The sequence below is a fragment of the Callospermophilus lateralis genome, chromosome 1 (genome assembly GCF_048772815.1).
Source record: "Callospermophilus lateralis isolate mCalLat2 chromosome 1, mCalLat2.hap1, whole genome shotgun sequence".
In the NCBI taxonomy this organism is placed as follows: domain Eukaryota; kingdom Metazoa; phylum Chordata; class Mammalia; order Rodentia; family Sciuridae; genus Callospermophilus; species Callospermophilus lateralis.
The window spans coordinates 21,748,630-21,769,960 of NC_135305.1; the positions used below are offsets into that span (position 1 = coordinate 21,748,630).

The 21,331-nt window shown below is 48.4% G+C and overlaps 1 protein-coding gene across 5 annotated transcripts in view; it reads left to right on the top strand.

Annotated features, from left to right (window-relative positions):
* The first annotated feature begins 17,303 nt into the window (after positions 1–17,303).
* The window catches only part of Plxna4 (plexin A4), a 353,319-nt gene continuing 349,291 nt past the window's right edge, over positions 17,304–21,331 (top strand). For all 5 annotated transcript variants that reach the window (XM_077110456.1, XM_076860344.2, XM_076860325.2 and 2 more), the window contains exon 1: positions 17,304–18,488. In XM_077110456.1, coding sequence (XP_076966571.1) covers positions 17,304–18,488 — 1,185 coding nt within the window. The remainder of the gene's footprint in view (positions 18,489–21,331) is intronic.

The window sequence follows — 21,331 nt, forward strand, 5'->3', positions numbered from 1 at the left end:
GCCTAAAGCATCTAGAAGCAGGGGAGGCAGCTGAATGCTTGGGAGAATCACTCCTGAGAAGTGGGTGGTAAGGTTTGTGCAGTAAAGGAATTGTCTTGTTAAGTAAAATAAAGCTCAGACCCAGGGTTTCATTGGCCACGGAGGCAGGACTGACCCTGGAGTTTTATTGGCCATGAAGGCAGGACTTCCACTGGAGGAGGGTGTTGAGATCCCTCAGCCTCAACTCTCTTCTGAAGATTCCCAAGTCTCCGGCTCATCCCTGTGGCTGGGCGTGTAGGCTCCAGAGGATGGAATGCATCTTCCTGATAATCCTTAGCCTCAGTGTGGATTTACAACTGACCATTAATATCTAATAGCACAGCGGAGACAAGACTGGGCATTTTAACAGGAATTTACCAAGGGCCTGGGGGTAATAAAAGAGAAATAACTAGAGAGAGTTACTATAATGAGTCAATGTGACTTCCAAGTCATGGTTTATTTAGCTTTATTGGTTTCTCCTGCAGAGAGGCCCAGTTGTAACATCCACTGTGCTACCATGGGACAGTGTCCATCTTTGGCCCTTGGCTAGGCTCTCAAGACTTGTTATACTTTAGATAAAGAGGCTCAGAGGGATCTGGGAGTTCCCTGTCCTACCTCTATCCATCAGTCCCAGTGACTTTCTGGGGAGCTGCTTCTTACCTGGATGACTGCCATTATGAATGTCCACCTCCTCCTTTGAAGGCCACGGTCCACCCCCACCAGCATAGCCTTACCCAATAGACCAGGCCAGAGGAGTCATCCTCCCCCAGTGGAACAGTAGCCTCAAAGCAGGCGCCAGAAACAGCTGTGGGAAGCCTCCAGCAGGGCTCCTTAGGAGCTGAGCCAGCTCTCCAGGTGGGAGGCTTGGCAGGGTCTTTGAGTCTGAGAATGAGCTGGAACTCGATGAAGCAGAGAAACCTATACTTTGATTAATTTCATCCTTCCTCTTTTCTCAATGTTTATCTTGTTTTTCCATCAGATTCATAGAATCGTAGAGAAAATGGTGTCCTCTCCCTGCTGTGCTAAGAGAAACCAGGAGAAGAGGGTGTAACAGGCATTCACCCTTCTGCCTGGAGGCTAAGGGGAAGGGTGCACGTGTCCAGGGGGCCCTGGAGATGGTGATACAGTGAGCCATGTGGATGGGCCTTAAACAGAAAGGGAAAATCAAGGGGGACAGAGTCCATACCAACTCTTCCAGTTGCTTCTCCTCACCTAGAAATTTTCCTTTCAGTCTTGAATCTTGGAAGGTTAAGGTTTTGTTTCAGTAAGTGAAATTAATTACCTTAAGTTTCTCAGTCTATATAACAGGATTTTTATAAAGACTAAATGAAAAAAAAAAAAGATGTAGAACTGCTTCCAGAAAGGGAATCAACGTACCAAGCGTTTCCCAAAGTGTGTACTAGGGAGCCGTGTTGGCGATAACAGGTATTAAGCAATAAAAGGGTTCCTCAGTCAAGCAAGTTTGGGAAACCTGAGTTCACAACTGTTCCAAAAGTTTTCTTACCAAATCACCTCTCGGGATTTCAAAAAGCTATTGTGAGTCATGGTTTACCAAGAGGGTAACCCAGTATTTCCTAAATTTGCTCAACAGGATTCCCTTTCAGGGCTGAGCCTTGGGAGGAACTGAGGCTCTTCCTAGAACTTTGTTGTCTAACCCTGTGGGCTGCAGGGAGGGGTGTCCTTTCCCTGAGTTTCAGCAGGACTTTGTCCACACCATCTCTAGTTTTCCCATTTTTAAGACCATGAAATGGCAACTGCAAGTAGGAATTACTTAAAATCCACACATTTTAAGGGATGGGGGAGGATCCATTAAGGATCTTTATTAAACCCCATCTTGTCCCACGCGGATGAACCTTGAAGTCATTGTGCTAAGTGAAATAAGCTGGACACAAAAGGACCAACTCTGGCCCCATGTGTGTGAGGGCCCTGGAGCAGTCAGACTGATGGAGGTGGTGGCCAGAGCTGGGGTAGAAGGACATATGTGGAATTATTGTTGAATGGGTGGAGTTTCAGTTTGGGAAGCTGGAACAGTTCTGGAGGCGGCTGGTGCTGCTGATTGCACAACAGTACAAGTGCATTTAAAGCCACTGAATTTCACACTCAAAAGTGGCTAAAATGGTAAACTCTTTGTTATGGATATCTTACCACAATTCTGCAAAATGTTAATATAAGAAAAAATCTTGCCCTTAGCCTGAGTTCTTTTGATTTCCACCTAATATTTGTTAGACTTGCCTTTGGGCCTCCACTGGTCTGCCTAGCTGGGCGCCCAGGGTGCTCCTCATATCTTGAGGAGAAGGAGGGCTCCTTACCAAGATCTACATTCTGGCTCTTTTCACTCCTTGAATCATAATTTTGGTTGGAAATTAATAGAGTTTACAAAACAGCCAGCACTGTGTAAACTTTCACAATGTCTCTTTGGTAAAATGCACGTTCTGTTGTGATTGTTCTTTCACAAAACAGTGCAAGTAAAATTCTAGAGTCCTAAGTATGGTGTTTTGGTTGGCATCACATCCTTCAGCCAAGGATCTTTGGTTCGATCTCAGCACCCACCGAGGTGTCATCCCTGTTAGAGGTGGTCTTCCCTGTGGGCTTTTTGGCAGGCTTGGTTTCATATTTTACCTTCACTTCACCTCAGTTATTAAGAGTTTCTCATCTAGAAAATAGGGGTGGCATTAGTACTCTCTTGGGAGTGCTTCAGGGGGATGCCTTCTGCAGGTCACAAGCTTGGTTCTTGGTAAATCTGTTCCCTAAATGGTTCCTTCGAGCATCATCCTGAGCAGGGTACGCTCTGATGACAACCTGGCCCTTGACATCCTAAATGGCCCTTAGCTTCTTTGTCCTTCTGCCTTGTTCTTCCCAGTCTTTCCCATGTCAGTAAGAGAGCTCCGCCGTTCATGCAGGTGCTCAAACAAAAACTCATCCAGGTACAATGAATCCTCTCTTCTGCTCATTTCCATATCACCAGCAAGCCCCATTGGAGCAGCCATGCTCCCTGCCCATCACTGTCACCTGAGTCAGGCCTCCAGCACTCTCCGGTGACTGCTGCAGTCTCCTCCTCCACCTCCAAACCATTCTGCACTCAGCAGCTAGACTGGCCTGCCTGTCCCAAACCTGACCACGATGCTCCTCTGCTTGACTCCTCTTCCTGGTTTCGCATGCTGTTTGGAATAAAATTCCAATTTCTTCCTGTGGTTTTCGGTGCCCTTCAGCATCTGCCACCTCCCTTGCTCCATGACCTCACACTCACACTTCCGTGCTTGCTCCATGCCTTCCAGCCCTGTGGCCTCCTGTCTTCTCTTTTCCAAGTCTGCTCCTTCCTCAGGGTCTTCGTGCATTCCCATTGGTCTATTGTGATTTGTATCTGGAATGTTGCCCCAAAAGCTCAAGAGTGAAGAAACGAAGCGATGTTTATGGGTGAAAGATTGGATTTTGTAGGCTCCAACCTCAGCAGTGGATTAATCCATTTGATAGATTAATAATTTGAGTGGATGACTGGGTGGTAACTATAGGCAGGTGAGGTGTGGCTGGAGGAAGTAGACTGTGTGGCTTTGGGACTATATCTGCCCCTAGCCCCTTTCTCTCCCTCTCTCTGCTTCCTGGCTGCAACAAGTTAAGCAACTTTCTTCATTCCATCCTTCTACCATGATGTTCTGCCTGACTCAGGCCCACAGCAATGGAGTCAGCTGAGCATGGACTAAGCTCTGAAAGTATGGGCCCCAAATAATTTTTCCCTCTCTAAGTTGTTCTTGATGAAAAGCTGACTAAGCGTCTAAAAGGCTTTTTCTCCAAATCTTTGCATGGCAGCCTCCCTGACCATTCCTTTCTAAGCATTACCCCAGAGTTACCTCTCTGGTTACTCCAGCTACAAAGCCCCCTGCCTGCAATAGTTGCTCTCTAGAAAATAGTTTTGCTCTTTTTCTTTGAGGTCTTAATACTACCAAAAATAGTTGCTTTTCTTATTTATTGTCTGTCTCCTCCATAATAAATGTAAGCTTAACAGGATCAAAGACCTTCTTGTCTTTCATGGCTGCACTCCCCAAAGGCAGGTTCCTGGCATGTGGTTTAGGAAGCTGCATACATGTTGTGGAATAAATGCATGGATGGGCATGGGGCACTTTCCTGCTTGCTGATGGGCCTTTTTCCTACTATCCCTTGGCTGCCTAGAACTTCCTCAATCATGCCACCATCTTGGGCTCCATCATAGGCAAGTTATCGAGTCCTATCAAGGTGGTGACAATTTTTATATTCGAATGGGCTAGAATGCCCCCCTTTTCCCCCAGATAATGACTGTGTATTTGTCCTGGAGCCCTCTAGACTAAGCTCCCTCCCACTTTTGATATATTAATCTCCACTGATGACTCTGACAGTGGCTTTATGATTTAGTGTCAAATGTGGGATCAACAGAAGAGCATGGCTTTGGGCAAGTTAGTGAACTTCTTTGAACCTCAGTGTCTCCATCATGGACAATAATCATAATGGGTTGGGAGGGCTTGTCATATATTTTCAGAATCATGAGTTTTCATGAGTTTGTGGAAGGCAAAGTGCTACGTAAAGAAGAAGTGGTGGTGTTCATGAACATGGTGGACTTCGGGGGCACGTAAGAGGAAGAGAGCCGGCAGGCATTGTCTTCCCTGCCTAGAGCGTGCTGTGTCTCTCTCCAGAGCCAATACACAAAGCAGACTCAGAAGAGCTACTCAGTCTGCTTAGGCACCTCTTGGGCTTTGCAGTGGACTTGGCCCTCTGTCACAGATGGCTGGCCTCTTGCCCTCACTGTCCCCCTTGACACAGCTCTGAGAAGGTCCTGAAAGGGGGTGTCAACAGCATCCAGCATTAATGCCTCCTCTGCCTGACCTTGCCCTGGGCCTCCATTAATGTGCTCCCTTCTGTATTTTTGTCACCTGGCAAAGGAGGAGGGCACACTTGTTCACAGGGGGGTCCTGGGAGGAAACCAGTCTGCCAGAGGTGCTGGTGAGAGGCACTGGTGTTAGGGGGCACAGTTTACCCAATTGAGTCCTGCTTTAGTTCTGCTCTTTATAGTGATGGATACCTGCTTGAATGGCATTTTGGGCTTCACTATCTGGTGGCAGGACAGGAGGTAAGATGTCCTTTGACTGCCTCATGGGTTGCTGCATCAACCCAGAAGTAAGATGAAGTTTCATTATAGAGGGGAGGTCAGGGGAGATGGGAATGTGTGGTTAATTTAGGATAATTGCTAGAAACAATTGCTAGAAACAATCCTAGGCGTTTAGACTCCCAGGTGTGTGCTCAGTATGTGGGAGAGTCAGGGTGAATGGGGTCCCACAACCTTAAAGCAGATGTCAGTACTTGGAAGTAAGAAGGGAGTAAGCCAAGAATGACCCCCTTACAAGGAGGATCTATTCTAGGTGCAATTACATGACCCATACTAAATTGTTTTAAAATTCAGGGTTATGATAGTAATGGAGATTATTTCCAAACTTGACCATTTAAAACCCCCTATATTGCTACTCCCTCATATATTTCCAGGTAGTAGTAGTGCTTGGTCCCTAAACTTTGTTGCCATCATTCTGAATATTTTTTTTTTAAGGAGCAAATATAGCTCTGTTCAGCTTCCGGCTGCAGTGGAGATTTCTGCCAAGATTTGCGGCACGCAGCTGAAATATGTTTTGTATTTTATGAGCTTTGGCTCATCATGGAATTAAATAGCACTAATTACATGAATATAGACCAGCAAGGGAGACAACTGTTCACTTCCTGATTTTCTCTAGAATTGAGAAAGAAAAGGAGGGGGTAGAAGGACAAGAAGGGGACTGGAGGAGAACTCTGCCACTAGACCCTAGGTGACAACAGAGGGGCTTGCGTCTGGCTGAGTGTATTCCAAATCCTAGCCTGCTCCTCACAGAGCCACTGTTTGATGGCATTATGGGCTTTTGTGTGTGAACACTCTCCTGGCCCTGCAAGGCTGGTGGCTTGCGTGATCTGACGGGGGTGACAGTGAGAGTGGTCAGGACCTCAGGGAGATGGGTGCTCAGGGCCAAGCATCCAAGAGCATGGGCTCTAAGCCTGGCTTTTCCAAAACCCTACATCTATCGTTGTTCCAAACTTACTGACTTTCTGCTGTCAGAAAAGTCTAGTTAGAGACTTCACAGCAGTCTGAGGAAGGGGAGTGCCATGTCTCCCTCACTTGCTAAGGGAAGAAGAAATAGACCATCAGATCATGCAGGGCCCATCATGGTGGAGGGCAGACATCTGGCTGTGGGTGGTGGGGAGCCATGGAGCTTTGGAGGCCTCCCGACCTCTCTGTCGTCAACTGTCCTGCTGTGTGCGGAGGGCTCCAGAGGCTGAAGAAGCAAAGGATTAGCTCTTTAACTCTGTCCTCGGTCTCAGTGAAAGGGACTGAGCTGATGAAGTGTGTCCCACCCCAGGTCCTCCTTGTGCGAGGGAGTCAGATGAGCGCCCTGCTTCTCTGAGGGCTGGTCGCAGGTCCAACCACAGCAGGCCCGTCTGAGACCCCCTGCAATTTGGACCAAGGCAGCTGAAAAGCCAATTTAAGCCAAGATACCAAAAAGTTTCTAGAGTGCAAGTTAGGCATCAGCCTTTTATCTTCCAGCAAATACCACCCCCAGGCGTTATGATTACCACCGTGAGGTCACTCTACCCGGCACCTCCACAATGGCCTTCTGAGGGCCCCTCCCAATGGCCACGATGGCCTGTATCTGTGAAGACCAAAGTCATTTCACTCCCGCTTCTCCTGGAGGTAGCCCAAGAAGAAACTTGGTGATTTCTCTTATCACACTATTTCCAGAAACACCATGTCACAGACAGGGAAACTGAGGCATTAAAACAACCACTTAACAGTACCATGACCAACGAGGATGACCATTCCTGAAGCCTGTGGTGTCCCTGGCTGTGGTGATTCAGAGACAGGACAACCAGTGTCACCATGAATAGCTGTGAACTAGGAATACCCACCTTGGCCCTGACCATGGAAGGAGATGGCAGGGGGTGGGGGAAGGGTTGTCGAGAGCAGGCAGCCCACTGGGGAGGCCAGGTGGGGAGTCTGGTCAGACAGGCTGGAGGAGACGGGGTGCTTGGGTCTGGCGGGCTAGTAGGGTGGCAGAGAGACTCATTTCCACATGAAAACTGGTCAGCTGGGCAGACCCCAGAATGTAGGGAGCAGGGCTAACTGGAAAGGCAGACTTGGAACCCTTTCTCTGTGACCCAAATGTCCATCTAGATCTTAGGGCAGCAAAACTGACAGCAAATGTTCCCTTGGTCACAGCTGTCGGTTGTCTTGGGGAGCTTTTCATGATGTCCCTCCATTTCTATGCATCTAGAGAAAGGCGGGGGGCCCTCTGAGGACTGGGAGCCAGCCAGGACAGGACAGGGCATTCTTTGCTGGCTGAGCTGAGAGGCTGGGGCAGGAGACAGAGGCCACCTTGGTGCCAGTGTGCCATTCTGCAGCCCAGTTGTTGACGCCGGGCTCCAGCTGCAGCATCTGACCCCAAATTCCTGGCCAGCCTATTTCTTTAAAACTGGAAAGAAGCTGGGGATCCTATGTTGCCTGACCCAGGCTTCTCAGGAGACTGTTGTGTTTTAAAGTTTCACAGCCAGGCTTGGAGGAGAGTCATTGCTTAGGGACTCCCCCTTGGAGGCACAGTGCCTGAATATAAAGGGCCACCTCCTTGTAATAATAAAGAGCTTCATCTGGGCGCCTGGGCTCCTCTGGGAAGGCAGACTTGGCCAGCGAAGGTAGTCCTGCACCCTGGGGCAGTGCCCTCCAGGCCAAGGGTAAGGAGGCTTGGGGAGGGGAGAGGGAGGTGGTGGAAACCACAGCCTGAGGCCTCAAGGTCAAGCAAGGACCAAGCTCTGAATAGGAGCAGCTCACAGACCCACCCTCCTGCCAGGCTCCTTCCAGCTCGGATCCAAAGCCTCTGTCCATGGTAACACTTTCCCCAGCCCCTTTAATACCCTTTTAATAAACGGAGAAGTAGAGATTATGAAAGCCCAGCAGCTGAGCTTGGTGCTGAACGTCCCCCAGACCAGGCTGAAGGCGCCAGACTGTCAGTATGTGCCCGACTCCCCATGGCTCCCTCTTCTCCATCCTTTATCCTTTCCATCACCCACCAATCTCACATCTCTCATTGCCCAAAAGACCAGCAGGCTGATCCAACCCTTTGAGGCCCCACCTGTACATGAGACCATTGGGCACACCTGCTCTGTGACTTTCTCTTGGGAAGAATGTTGTTTTGACTTGATCCCTGCCGCCATCCGGAGGTAGTAAGGAATTTGGCTGTGACACCCCTATTCTCTGGCTCTTTTCCTTTTATGATTGTGGTATTCACTTTTAAGACAGTGACAGGGGGTGGCAGTGAAGGACAGGATTTGGCTGTAGCGAGGTGGACGGGCACAGGGGGGCCAGCTCTCCACCAGGGCTACCAGAATGTAGCCAACTGCACAGCTGGACCATAGATGTTGCACATAAATATCATTCTCCACAAAATGACATAAAATAGCAACTCACGGCTTCTAGAGGCAAAGAGTTAAATGTGAAAAATGCAGATAGAAAAAAAATTCTGATTACCTAAGATATTATTCTGAATATATAGATTACAGAGTAAGGTAGAAATGTAAAAAGAGCTTTTGTCCATTTTGCTAATTTGGATCAATGAGGGTCTAGTGTTTCTTGGATGTAATAAAAAAGAAGCCTGGTGGTGCCCCAACCTCCTCTCTGCCCCCACTGTACATATATGCTGCCTCCCTAGACCCTGAACCTGGGACTGACCACCAGGAACATGGGAAGTGTTTCTACCCTGTAGATGCTTGCATGTTGATCTTTATCTCTCTGTGCTTGGAAGCAAGAGAGGGGGCTGCTGACACTGAAAGAGGACTTTCCCCAGGGCTAGTAGCCTGATAGGCTACAAAGAGCAGAGACCTTGAGACCCCCAGCATCAGTTTTGAGTGCCAATTCTGAATTGCAAGCATACTCTCTGTGTGGTATCTGCCTATGTCAGTTAAGGTGACACTAAATGTTGTAACACATAAATCCACAATTTCAGGGCCTTGTCACAGTAATATTTTTTCCTTGTCTGATGTCATTGTTCCTGGAAGGTGGGTGGATCTTCTATCATGAAGCTTCCTAATCCTGTAGAGCTTCAGAATCTTTTATCCAGCCGGGTGGTTAAAAAAAAAAAAAAAAAAAGTAGAGAAGTATCTTAGTCCATTTTCTGTTGCTGTAACAAAAATGTCCGAGACAGAGTGATTTATTAAAAACAGAAGTTTATTTAGCTCATGGTTCTGGAAATTGAGAAGTCCAAGGACATGATGCTAGGATTTGGGTAGAGCCTTCTTGCTGCATCAGAACATGGTGGGGGGTGTCACCTGGTAAGACAGAGCAAGAGGGAGTCAGCTCAGTTCTCTCTTCCTCTTTTTATGATGCCTCCAGACTCATCATGGGCCCTTGATGACCCCACCCTAATAATTTTCCAAAGACCACACCATTTCATTTGAGGACTAAGTTTCCAACACATGAAATTTAGGAGACACATTCAAGCCACTGTTTGAAGATACACATATTTCTTCTCTGCTTTGAAATAGAAATGCCACGGTGACACTCTCTCACCATTCACATGCTCATGCCTGGACACTGTGTGGAAACACAAAGGCTGGAAGATGTGAGCTGTAGCTGGAAGTACCCCCCCCACCCCCACTTTTTTTTTTTGTCATTGTTGTTATTGGGAATTGAACCCAGGGCACTTTATTTTACCCATGAGCCACATCCCTAGCCTTTTTTACTATTTATTTTGAGACAGGATCTCACTAAATTGCTTAAGTCCTCACTAAATTGCAGAGGCTGGCCCCAAACTTACAATTCTCCTGCCTTAGCCTCCTGAGTCGCTGAATCACACGCGTGTGCCACTGTGCCCAGCACTGTGCCCTCTTGCCAACGACCGGACACCAAAGGCCTCATGCATGGGAAGCACACATTTCTGGTAGGAAGTTAAGTTTCTGTTCCTGACCCACTAGCATAAAGAGGAAATTACCGAGAGTACAACCGGCATCTGGCAGAGGCTGAGAAGGTGAAGTTCTATGAAGCTTCCCCGAGGGACAGCTAGACAGTCTTCCAGGAAACCCTCCTCAGCTGAAGAGCAGGGACATCATTTCTGCTCGGGAGCATCTGAGCCCCTTGCATGCAGTACAGAACTCCTCATGTGGTATGTGCTCAGGCAACAGCCACTGGCGAGGAGAAATACAACCACTGCCTCAAAGAGCAAATGCATGCTGACTTCTAGCAACTTCTCTCCCATGCTGAGTTTTCCTCCCTTCAACTTTATTTTCAGGCCCCGCTCCTTTTCCTTAATGGGGACCACACTGATTCTCTTAGTTTATTGGGGCAGTGGTTCTTAAATTCGAATCTGCAGTGACGTGTTATGATATTCCATCTGGTGGACAGGACTGGTCACATTATGAATCACATATCAGAGGTGTAGTTTCTCTGGTGCATTTGAACTTGTATTTTAAAAGAACAAAATCAAATATTTTAAATATTTATAAGCCCCGGTTTAGAACAGGGTAAAACCAGCTTTTTTTAGTTTGGCCCCTGTTTAAGCTGGTGGCTCAGCACCAAGATTTACTTTGAACTTCAGCCATAGGTGCTACCAGCTGCCATCTCATATGCATCTCATAATTGTTCATTTATCAACAAACATGTATTACACACCTACTGCATCTCAGGCTCTGGTTTTGGAACTGGAGAGAATAGTGGTTTGAAAAATACACAAAATCCTTGTTCTCAAAGTAAACGTGGTTTTAGAGAGGGTAGCATCAAAAGACAAATTTAAGTTTGTAAAATCTGAGCCTATAGTGGGCACCAGTTGCTGTGGTAGGGGCATCTTAGGCCAGTGCTGGGGGGGAGAAGCCTTCCCTGGAGGAGTGAATCCAACTCTGGACACCAGAGGCTTAACTGGTTCATAACTTACCAGGAGCCAGGAGGGCACAGCCCTCAAGGCAAGTGCTCCACAGATATGGAGAGCACTGCCTGGTTAAGAAGTCAGTGCACTTGCCCACTCACACACCCCGATTCTCACTTAGAATATTGGATCACTACATGTAAAACTATAGGTCATCTCCATGGCTAGTAGGACCCAGAAATCTCCTTGGCTTGCTCACTTAATCCCACTGAACAGTAGCCCATTAGAGAGGATATGGTAATGAATTCTTTTGGATTTTTCTGTGTATGGCTTAGAGCCTTTCATTAACAAGTGCCTGAAAACTAAAACCAAAGTGGCTTATGGAAAAGGGGAATTGGGGAGCAGGGTCATGCAACTAGGAAGTAGAGGCATAGAGTTGACTCCATGTTCACGATCTGAATATCTATATGATGTCACTGGGACCCAGATTCTCCATCTTTGGGCTCACCTCCACTCTTCTCAGTACTTTGGCTTCATTCTCGCATGATCCTCTCCCAACCCTTCCCCTCTCCTTTGGTTACAAGAGGGCCCCAGCCATTCTGAGGCTGCGACTCTCCAAGGTAACGTTCAATGGGAGAGCTAAAGCTTGTTCCCGTCCAAAGCCTCTCAACTCGGTAGACTGGGTTCCACCCGACTCATCCCTGAACCAATCACTATGTTTCCCTCACCTCTGCTCTGTTCTGATTGGTCAGCCCAGATCTGTGGGTGGAGTCAATTCCACCGGAAACCTTCTCAGAGAGACCAAAGGGGCAGATTCCCAGGGGATAAATGAATGATAGCAAAAACAAATAGTTCTCTTTACTGACAGGGTCTTTCAAATGATCATGACTTTATTAGGGCTTTTTTAGAGAACTAGACCCAATAGGATGTGGGGCGGGGAGGGGGAGGAGAGAGGGAGGGACATCGATTTTTAGGAACTGGCTCATGCAATTATGGAGGCACCAAGTCCACAATCTGTCGAGGAGACCTGTAGACTGGAGACCCAGGGAAGAGTGACAGTACAGTCTAAGCCTAAAGATAATCAGCCAGCAGAATGCCCAATTGCTCAGGGGTGGTGAGTCTTGTTCTGTTCACCCTTTACCTGATTGGATGAGGTCCACCCACATTATGGAAGGTAATTTGCTTCCCTCTAAATCCTCTGATTTAAATGTTAATCTCTTGTCTAATGGCACCCTCTCAGAAACATCTAGAATAATGTTTGACTGTGGGACTGTAGCTTAGCCAAATTGACACATAAAATCAACCATCATAATGACCAATAGTAAGAAATACATTTACGTCTCCCTTAATATATACATAGTCCCACTGAATGGTGTCTATCTTTCCAATGTGTGTCACATTAATAGTTTCTCTTCCGTTGTACTTCATTTGAAAAAAATGCACATATGATCCACTTGATTGGTTTCTTGTCTCCGGTAGGTTGTGAATTGTATTTTGAAACATCCTAGGATACATTTTTGGATTGTTCTATCACCTCATAGCCAAGGGTCCCAGGATCAAGACTTTGTGCAGACACCCAGGAAATGTCCCCTGAGCAAACAATGGGACCTGAAGAGTTCTCCAATTTCCGGCATGATTGTGTGTGACCTGAGCCAAGATCTTTACTGGCTCCTACCTCAGTTTTTGTATCTGCAGAGGGGGTGTACTTGTAAATACGGCATCTAGTTAACAGGGTTGTTATGAACAATAAGATCAAAACGAGGTAACATACATGAAAACGCCTTGTAAACTTGGAAGGAATTTCGTGAGGTAATTGCTATTTTAAACTGCTTGATAATAACTTTCTGCCACTCAGAAATCTGAGAGGATGGCACTACTTCATGGAAATTAGTTTGAGCTCTTCAAAACTTGCCATATAAAACAAAGGCAGTCCCAATTGCTTTAATCAAAATGATGATCAGCTTCTAAAAATGTATCCCGTCTCCCCTGAGACCACTCAGAATTAAAATCTGATTTCAAAGAGGAGAACTGCAGCATGTTCGGGTTTGATTCAGAGTCCTTTGGGTCTCCTGCCCTCTGGCCCCTTTCCTGGTTCAGGGAGTCCTTGGGGGAAATCGTGGGGTGACTCAGTTCCACTACTTGCCTTTGAGAATCAAGGTTGGGCTGATTCCTTCCAAGGGGAATTATCCTTCCCTCCAAGGCTTTGAGACTAGCAAAAAAGTTGATTTAAGAGAGAAAGGGTTAGTAGGATCTGAAATTGAGGTAGGGGCTCCTTAGGTTGGGGTCACGGCTTATTAAGATTGATGTTCTGGGAGGGATGCCCCTCTGGAAGCTCCAGTTTTGCCAGATCAGAGCAGCCTTTGGTGAGGAGCACTGGTGGCCCTCTCCACCTGTGGGTCTTCAGCTGGGGAGGGAGAACTGTCTGGGTCATCTCCATGGTGGTGCTCAGTGGGGTCTTTGGTGAAGGTAGCTGGAGGTATCCTCTTTGTTTTCTCCCATTTCTTTTTCATTTTTCTGTTATTTGTTTCCTAATCAGTTCCTTTCGTGGTGTGGAAAATGAGAGGCTGGTTATACCCATCACATGGTATTGTTTCTGCAGATCCCCTCCCCTCCAGGCACAGTAATTTCCCCATCCCCAGATGAGGGTGATAAGTGTTTGAGATGCATAACTGCGTCTCATTTCAGTGCCTAATAAGAGATGGAGAATGAGCCAAGGCACCTTTCTGCTCAGTAAATTCATAATTACAGGCTTCCTTGTCTCGCCTCGTGCAGGCGAGAGAACTGCTGATTGGCTGTGGGTCTGTGAGCGTGTACAGTAAGGTGGGCCTGTGGCAGGCGCACTTTCCCCCACGTGTGGCACGTTCTGACATAGGGACTGCAGAGAGTTCCCTCCAGAAGGCTCGGTGCCTGAGCCCCGACCTGCACCTGTCTGTCTGGAGTGAGGATTCCCAGCCCTGCTGGAATTCAGCTGTTGGCAGAAGTTTTGAGAGCTGTGTTAGCCAGCAGAGCACATGGTGCCTGAAGAGGAGTTGCTTTCAGACAAAGGCCAAGGAGAAGGTGCTGGAGCAGAGAAAGTCAGAAGAGAAGCTGTATGTGGCAGAAAGACCACTGGCCTGGGAGTTAGAGGTCTGAGTTGTCCTTCATCTTCCTCTTTAATGCACTATGTAGTCTCCTGTGAGATCATTTGACCTGTCTGGATATTATCTTCCTTGTCTGTAAAATCAGGGATTGGGAATCATTCAACTGGATTATCTGTTTCAGATCAAAAACTTCTAGAATCTTCTCTGTTATTTGGATTTGCACAAGCAACTCAAGAGGAATGGTCTGGACTGACTCCTCATCACTCATATTTAGATGTACCAGCAGGAACTATCTAATTATCATAATCTTCATCCTTTTAATCCTATTAAATCTTGTTAACAATAACAACACATCTATCATTTATTAAGCACCTACTTTGTGCCAGGCAGAGGCCCTGTACCAGGTGCTGTGTAGTCACCAACACTTGGAGGTGTGCAACAGCACCTGCTGATAGGTGTATGCTCTGTGGGTCAGAGAGGTTTCGGTTTTCTCCTGGTGTTCCTATGTGATGTCCTGGGACTTCTTTGCTTGAGACTTACATGACTTAAAAGGGGGCTTCCAAGTGCTCTGTATTCTGGGCTCTGGAATTGTGCCCGTCTACGAACCATTCAGAATAGCAGTGGTACTACTCTGGAGTCCATCCCTAACTCTGCCTCTTATTAGCCACATGTCCTTGCAGAGCTAAAGGCTCCTCACCTGAAAGATGGGTAAAGTCATCCTCCTGCTGCAGAGAACAATAATGATGAGTTTGTGAGTTACTCTATGTGAAAGCATTTGCATGGGGTTTGGGGCACAGTAAATGCTGTGCAAATATTGATATTCCTTCTTGCTGCAAGCTCCTCTTTCTGCCAGTCAAGAATTATTAGCTGTTGAGCCTCCGTGAACTGCTGGGCAGAGCTCTGATGCTGTGGACACACTAGAGAGCAGGACAGACACTGCTTGGCTCACAGAGCTCACAAGCCCTCAGCCACAAACTCTTTTTCCGCTAAGTCAAAGACTGCCTGGACAGAAACATGGCACCTTCTCTCTGGGAAACTTTGCCCTTTTCTTTCAAATTTGCACTGTTTACTCTTTGCATTTCAGTCTTGACTTCCAGTGACGTCCTGACTAGGCCCATTTTCTCTCTTTTTGGCCGTATCTTCTACCTGATTCCTTCCTGAGCTGTGTTCCCAGGCATCCTCTTCCTCGTTTACACCTGCTTCCATATGCCCATTTGGCTCTGCAGGTCTCACCCTTCCAATCTTCCGTGTCCTCCACAAGTTCATGGCTTACTCAAATTCCATTCCCTTCCAAGGCCTTGCTTCCTCACCCCAAGTTAGAAGGCTTCCTTTCCCCCATGAACTCCCAACGCACTCTATCACGACCCTGTCACTCGTCGTAGCCTAACTGCTCGTCCTATGTATAGTTTGGGTTTTGTTAGTTTCTGCCTAACTTGCCCACAAGTCCTTTGAGGGTCTTATCCTTGGGTCCTGAAGTGTCTTGCATGTGTTGTGTGTGCTCTGAGCAAACATTGGTCAAGTGGGTCAATAAATAAAGGCCGTCAGCTTGCAAGACCACTGTTGGTGGTGCGGTAGGGGGTCCCCACCTGCCAGAACCTTCTTCCTCTAACATCTTCTTGAAAAGATTGTGGGTCTCATTTGGATTTTGGCTGACAAGACAAAGTTTCATTTTGTTTGCTTTCTTCTTCTGTATCCTCTCTCTGTTGGGGAGATTTCTGTTACTTAGCAATGTACCTCATTCCACTACCTCATTTTTTAGGAGTTTGGGGGTGGGGAGGATGAGAGAAATTCCACAGAGCTGAGATGCCTCCAAATGAGAGGTTGGCAATCCCTGCCCAGATGCCTCCAAAGTGGAAGAAGTAAGAAGCTTTCCACTGGAAACATGCAGAAAGCATCCTGAATGTAATGAAGGGGACCGTTAGGGTGGACCATGATGTGGTTCCATTGGGAGTTATTTATTTATTTATTTGACCTCTGGTTTCTTAAAGCAGTTTTTCTCCCTCCCTTTCATGAAAACCTCTCAGAAGGGTCCCGACTGTGGGAGGCAGCTGAGCTCTGCCTTGTTAAAATAACATGAGGGCTTAGAACCGGGCAGGGTACAGAGGGCCTGGTGGATGCCAGAGGAAGAAGGGAGGGAAGATGTGGGTTTTTAATTTGGCCCCACTACACCAACCAGCAGAGCAGATGCAAAGGGGAAATTCCCCTGCAGTAGGTCCAGACACAGGGCCAGAGGCGGCAGCTGTGATGGGTGCCCTCAAGAGGGGGTTCGGCTTTGGTCTTCTGCTGTGGGTAACAGGAAGTGCTAAAATACCCCATCTGTGCAAGGCTACGGACAACGGAGTGCAGAGCTAAGATGAGGACCTGCTCTGGAGTTACTGCCACTTCAGTGGAAGTCCATTTCTGCCACTTTCAGCTGTGCAAGTCCCATGACTTTGTTAAGCCCATGTTCCTTAGCTGTAAAATGAGGATAAATAGTACACACTTCCAAGGTCCCTCATCCGGGTTTCAGCAGGAAATAGATAGCATGTGCAAAATTGTGTCATTTGAGCAAAGATTAAGAAAGGGACTCTTCATGAACGTGTGGTTCCTTAGGGGCAGTGCAGTATTTGGAGTTAGTCACAGTGAGGGCCAGGTGGGGTGTGGCAGGAGAAGGCCCACAGGACCTGGACACAGAGAGGCAGTGCGGAGGGGCCTGCGCTAGGAAACGTCCTATGAGACTCCCAGCGGGTGCAGCATCTGCTCCTCCCACTGGGCTTCCTCCAGCCCTGTCTGCTGGCTGCACCTAACCAGGCCTGAGGCCCGGAGCCGCTCCTGGAGGGTCTGTGCGGTCAGCTTCCTGGGCCAGAGAAGGGTAGGCCATGGATCTGGAAGAGCAGATAGAAGACTCCCAGCCCTGAAAGGATTTACTGAGATGAAATAAGATGGTCCCCAGAAAGTGCCGGACAGTGAGTGACATAAAGTCAGGCACTTGGTCAGCGCTGCTGTCTCTTGTCATCTTTGCTATCGTCATCGTGATCATGAGCATTGTTATTATTGGTGCTGAAGTGTCCTCCTGTAGCCACTGCCTCCTAGCTGTGACTGTCTCTCACTCCTGTGCTGGGGGGCACACAGCTGGCCTTTAGCTTCCCTTGGGCAGTTGTATTTGGGTTGTGCCAAGTGGGCTGATTCCAGCCAGACATGCTTTGGGGTGCCAGGAAGCCCCGACCATGGTTATCCTACATCTCAGCCTTTTCTTTCTCACTAGGGGGACTGCCCTGCGGAGTCCTGGTGACAGCTGTGCCCACGTGCTGCTGGGCTGGGAGGACCCTTGTCTGAAATGAAAGCCATGCCTTGGAACTGGACTTGTCTGCTGTCCCACCTCCTGATGGTAGGGATGGGCTCCTCCACTCTGCTCCCCCGGCAGCCGCCCCCACTGACCCAGAAGCGGTCCTTTGTCACTTTCCGAGGAGAGCCCGCCGAGGGCTTCAATCACCTGGTGGTGGATGAGAGGACAGGGCACATTTACTTGGGGGCCGTCAACAGGATCTATAAGCTTTCCAGTGACCTGAAGGTCTTGGTGACCCACCAGACGGGGCCGGACGAGGACAACCCCAAGTGCTACCCGCCCCGCATCGTCCAGACCTGCAATGAGCCTCTGACCACCACCAACAACGTCAACAAAATGCTCCTCATAGACTACAAGGAGAACCGGCTGATCGCGTGCGGGAGCCTGTACCAGGGCATCTGCAAGCTCCTGAGGCTGGAGGACCTCTTTAAGTTGGGGGAGCCCTTTCACAAGAAGGAGCACTACCTGTCGGGGGTCAATGAGAGTGGCTCGGTCTTCGGAGTGATTGTCTCCTACAGCAACCTGGATGACAAGCTCTTCATCGCCACCGCGGTGGATGGGAAGCCTGAGTATTTTCCTACCATCTCCAGCCGGAAGCTGACCAAGAACTCTGAGGCGGATGGCATGTTCGCTTACGTCTTCCATGATGAGTTTGTGGCTTCCATGATCAAGATCCCCTCGGACACCTTCACCGTCATCCCCGACTTTGATATCTACTATGTCTATGGTTTCAGCAGCGGCAACTTTGTCTACTTTTTGACCCTTCAGCCTGAGATGGTGTCCCCTCCAGGCTCCACGACAAAGGAACAGGTGTACACCTCCAAGCTCGTGAGGCTTTGCAAGGAGGACACAGCCTTCAACTCGTACGTGGAGGTGCCCATTGGCTGTGAGCGCGGCGGGGTGGAATACCGCCTGCTCCAGGCCGCCTACCTGTCCAAAGCCGGGGCTGTGCTGGGCCGGACCCTGAGTGTCCGCCCAGACGATGACCTCCTCTTCACCGTCTTCTCCAAGGGCCAGAAGCGGAAGATGAAATCTCTGGATGAATCAGCCCTGTGCATCTTTATTCTGAAGCAGATCAATGACCGCATTAAGGAGCGCCTGCAGTCCTGCTACCGGGGCGAGGGCACACTGGACCTGGCCTGGCTCAAGGTGAAAGATATCCCCTGCAGCAGCGCGGTGAGTCGGGGGGAGCACTGGGCTGGGTGGTTCCATCCTGGGCCTCACTGGACTCACACTACCACTGGCTCTGACGCTCTGAGTATATGAGAGTCAGAAGTGGAGATAAGGCATTCATTTCCCATTGCCACGTGGGTCTCGCTCTATTCCAGGTTGGCTTGCTGCATACAAGAGGGCGTGATGGGAATGGGTAGGAGAGTGTGAAGGAGATGTCCTGGGCACCTGGCATGGTAGAGGGCTGTAGCACCCTTCTCATTAACCAAGGCTGCCAATCACGTTCCTGACTGTTTAGAACAAGAGCAGAGGTGGGAGAGAGGAGAGTGGAAGAAGTCACTCTAGGTGTGTGGTGTGATGGATGTGGGATTTCAGGAAAGCTAGGTTTTGAGCCCCTTACATATTTTTAGGACATGGGAAAAGTGAGGGCAGAAGTCAGGTAGGAGAAGCAAAGGAGAGCAGAAATAAGGTGGAGAGAAGAAAAGAGAACTTGCTTGGGAAAGGGATGGGAGGAGATAGACTGTTTATTAAGCATCTTCTGTGTGCACAGTGCCCTGGAAATGATGCATCCCAGAGTCAGGAAGCCAGAGAGCAGCACCAGGTGACAGACATGCAATAGGAGCCCAGAGTGAAGGTAGTTGGTTCAGGGGCCATCCCATGACCCGTGGGACTTGGTGTGCTGAGGTATGGCCTTGCAGGAGGACCTCAGGTGAAATGGCTGACACAGCTTCCTGCCTCCCCACCCCTTTCAATATGAAAAGCATCTGCTTTTCTGAGCTTGACTTCTGTTCATCTTTCAAAGGGTACTGTTCTCTTTTCACATCCTTCAAGATTCCTCTGTTGGCATCTTCGGTGCCCACGACTCTCTCCCTCTCCTTTTTTTGTTTCCATTTAAAAAATGGTGAACCTAGTTTGTAATCCATCTTGTAAAGCTAACTGGAAGAGGAGGGAGGAAAAATTCATCCATCAGGTCCAAATATGCATTTGTCCCAATGTGATTGACGCCTGCTCAAACTTTGGTGGCATTTTGTATGAGGAAAATGTATTTTGGTTGCATTGAAAAGTGTGTTTCCCTCCATAAAGTATAACTGCTGGCCAAACAGATCTCAGAGGACACTGGCACCGTCTTCACTGGTGCCTGGTGAACGACACCGTGATTCCTCTGTCCATCGGGATTTGAAGTGGGGGCAGTAAAGAGGGAGCAGAAGGAGCCCAGCAGAGTTCACCTTCGGTGCTCTGACATTTAGGCTCAGTCTGTTTTCCAGGGGCAGATTTTGGGTACCTGGGCTGACATGAAAAAAATTCCATCCCTGTTTGGAGGACCTGAAAGGCCCGGAGACCCTGGGCCACGAGGAAATGGGAGAGGCAGAGCATCGACCAATGGGAAAATGCGAGCCAGGCCAGAGAAGAGAGGGGACTCCAGCACCTGTTGAACCCTGGCCAGTGACTTCACCTTTGAGAAGGCCTCCTGAATGGGGCCTGGTGTTTAGGGCAGTGGCTGATCCACTTGAGAGGGTCTGTGGTACAGGGTTAGGATCTGGGGGATCACAGACTGCTCCCCAAAGAAGATAATCAGTGGCCGGCCAGATTTTGTGCTATGTCTATGTACATTACACATGCAAATAAAGGACTCTGGGGAGATACATTGGCATGTTGAAATAGGTCCTCCCCCTGTGCTGCTAAAATGGAATATCTGAGGCTGGGCAATTTATGATGAACAGAAATTTATTTCTGGAGGCTGGGAAATCCAAGTTCAAGGTGACTTCCTCTGGCAAGGGCCTTCTCTCTGTACCATAAGGTGGTGGAAGGGCAAAGAGAAAGCCAGAGAAAGAACAAGAGGAACTGAACTCATCTTACTGCCTTCATAGCAATCAATCCATTCACGAGGGCAGATCCCTCATGGCCTGACCACTTCTTCAATGCCCTTCTTATTAATACTGTTGCAATGGCAATGAAATTTCAACCTAGGTTTGGGAGGGGACAAATATTCAAACCCTAGTACCTTAGTTTAAACCCTCGTTCTGTCTTGAGTACCTCAGACCCAACAAGGTCAACTAATTGCCCAAGGTCACACATCCTGTGAAGGAGTGGCAGAGCCAGCACTCAAGGAGAGTCCCCCTTACCTGCATGCCATATACATATTTGCACAGCCTTGCACACATATACTTGCATGTGTGCCATAAATAGTCCCATGAGTGTGCATACATAAAACCTATGTTAGCAGATGTCAAGTCTATGCTGGGTGCTTACTATGAGATCAGAGGGGTTGGCAATCTCTGCAGAAAACTTGCTCACAACTGTCTTTTGGGCTGTGCTTTTGGGAGCAGCAGCATCTGCAGGGATCTGTCTGAATGCCACGGGCAGGTGTTGGTCCTGCCCTTGCTCCCTGCCACAGCACAAAAAGCCAAGTTCATCCTGGAAGTCTGCAGAGCTGCGGGTCCTAACACCGCATGGTAGCCTTGGAGAGTACAGAGGCGATACAGCTTTGCAAGACAGACTGATGCCAGGACTGGGAGTAATGGAGCCAGATAACAAGCTTTTGATTTTTCTTTTGGCTTTAATTAGCCCTTTCAAGTTAGAGGCGAGTTCGGGGCCGAGAATAGAAAGGAGGAGGCCAGAAACTCGGAGCAGGGCTGGGGTTGTCTCCCCAGCCAGTCTAAAAAAGGCCAGACTGGCTTTTAATGCACAGTATCAGTTTCCTTTGATTTGGCTGATACCCGAGTTACTTTGCTCTGGCCCTCTTGTTACAATTCATTTGGACTCAGCTCAGACCACACATGTTTCACACGACATTGACATCGGCCAGGCTGGACTCCTGAGCTGCCCCATGGAGTCTGCTGCATTGGCAA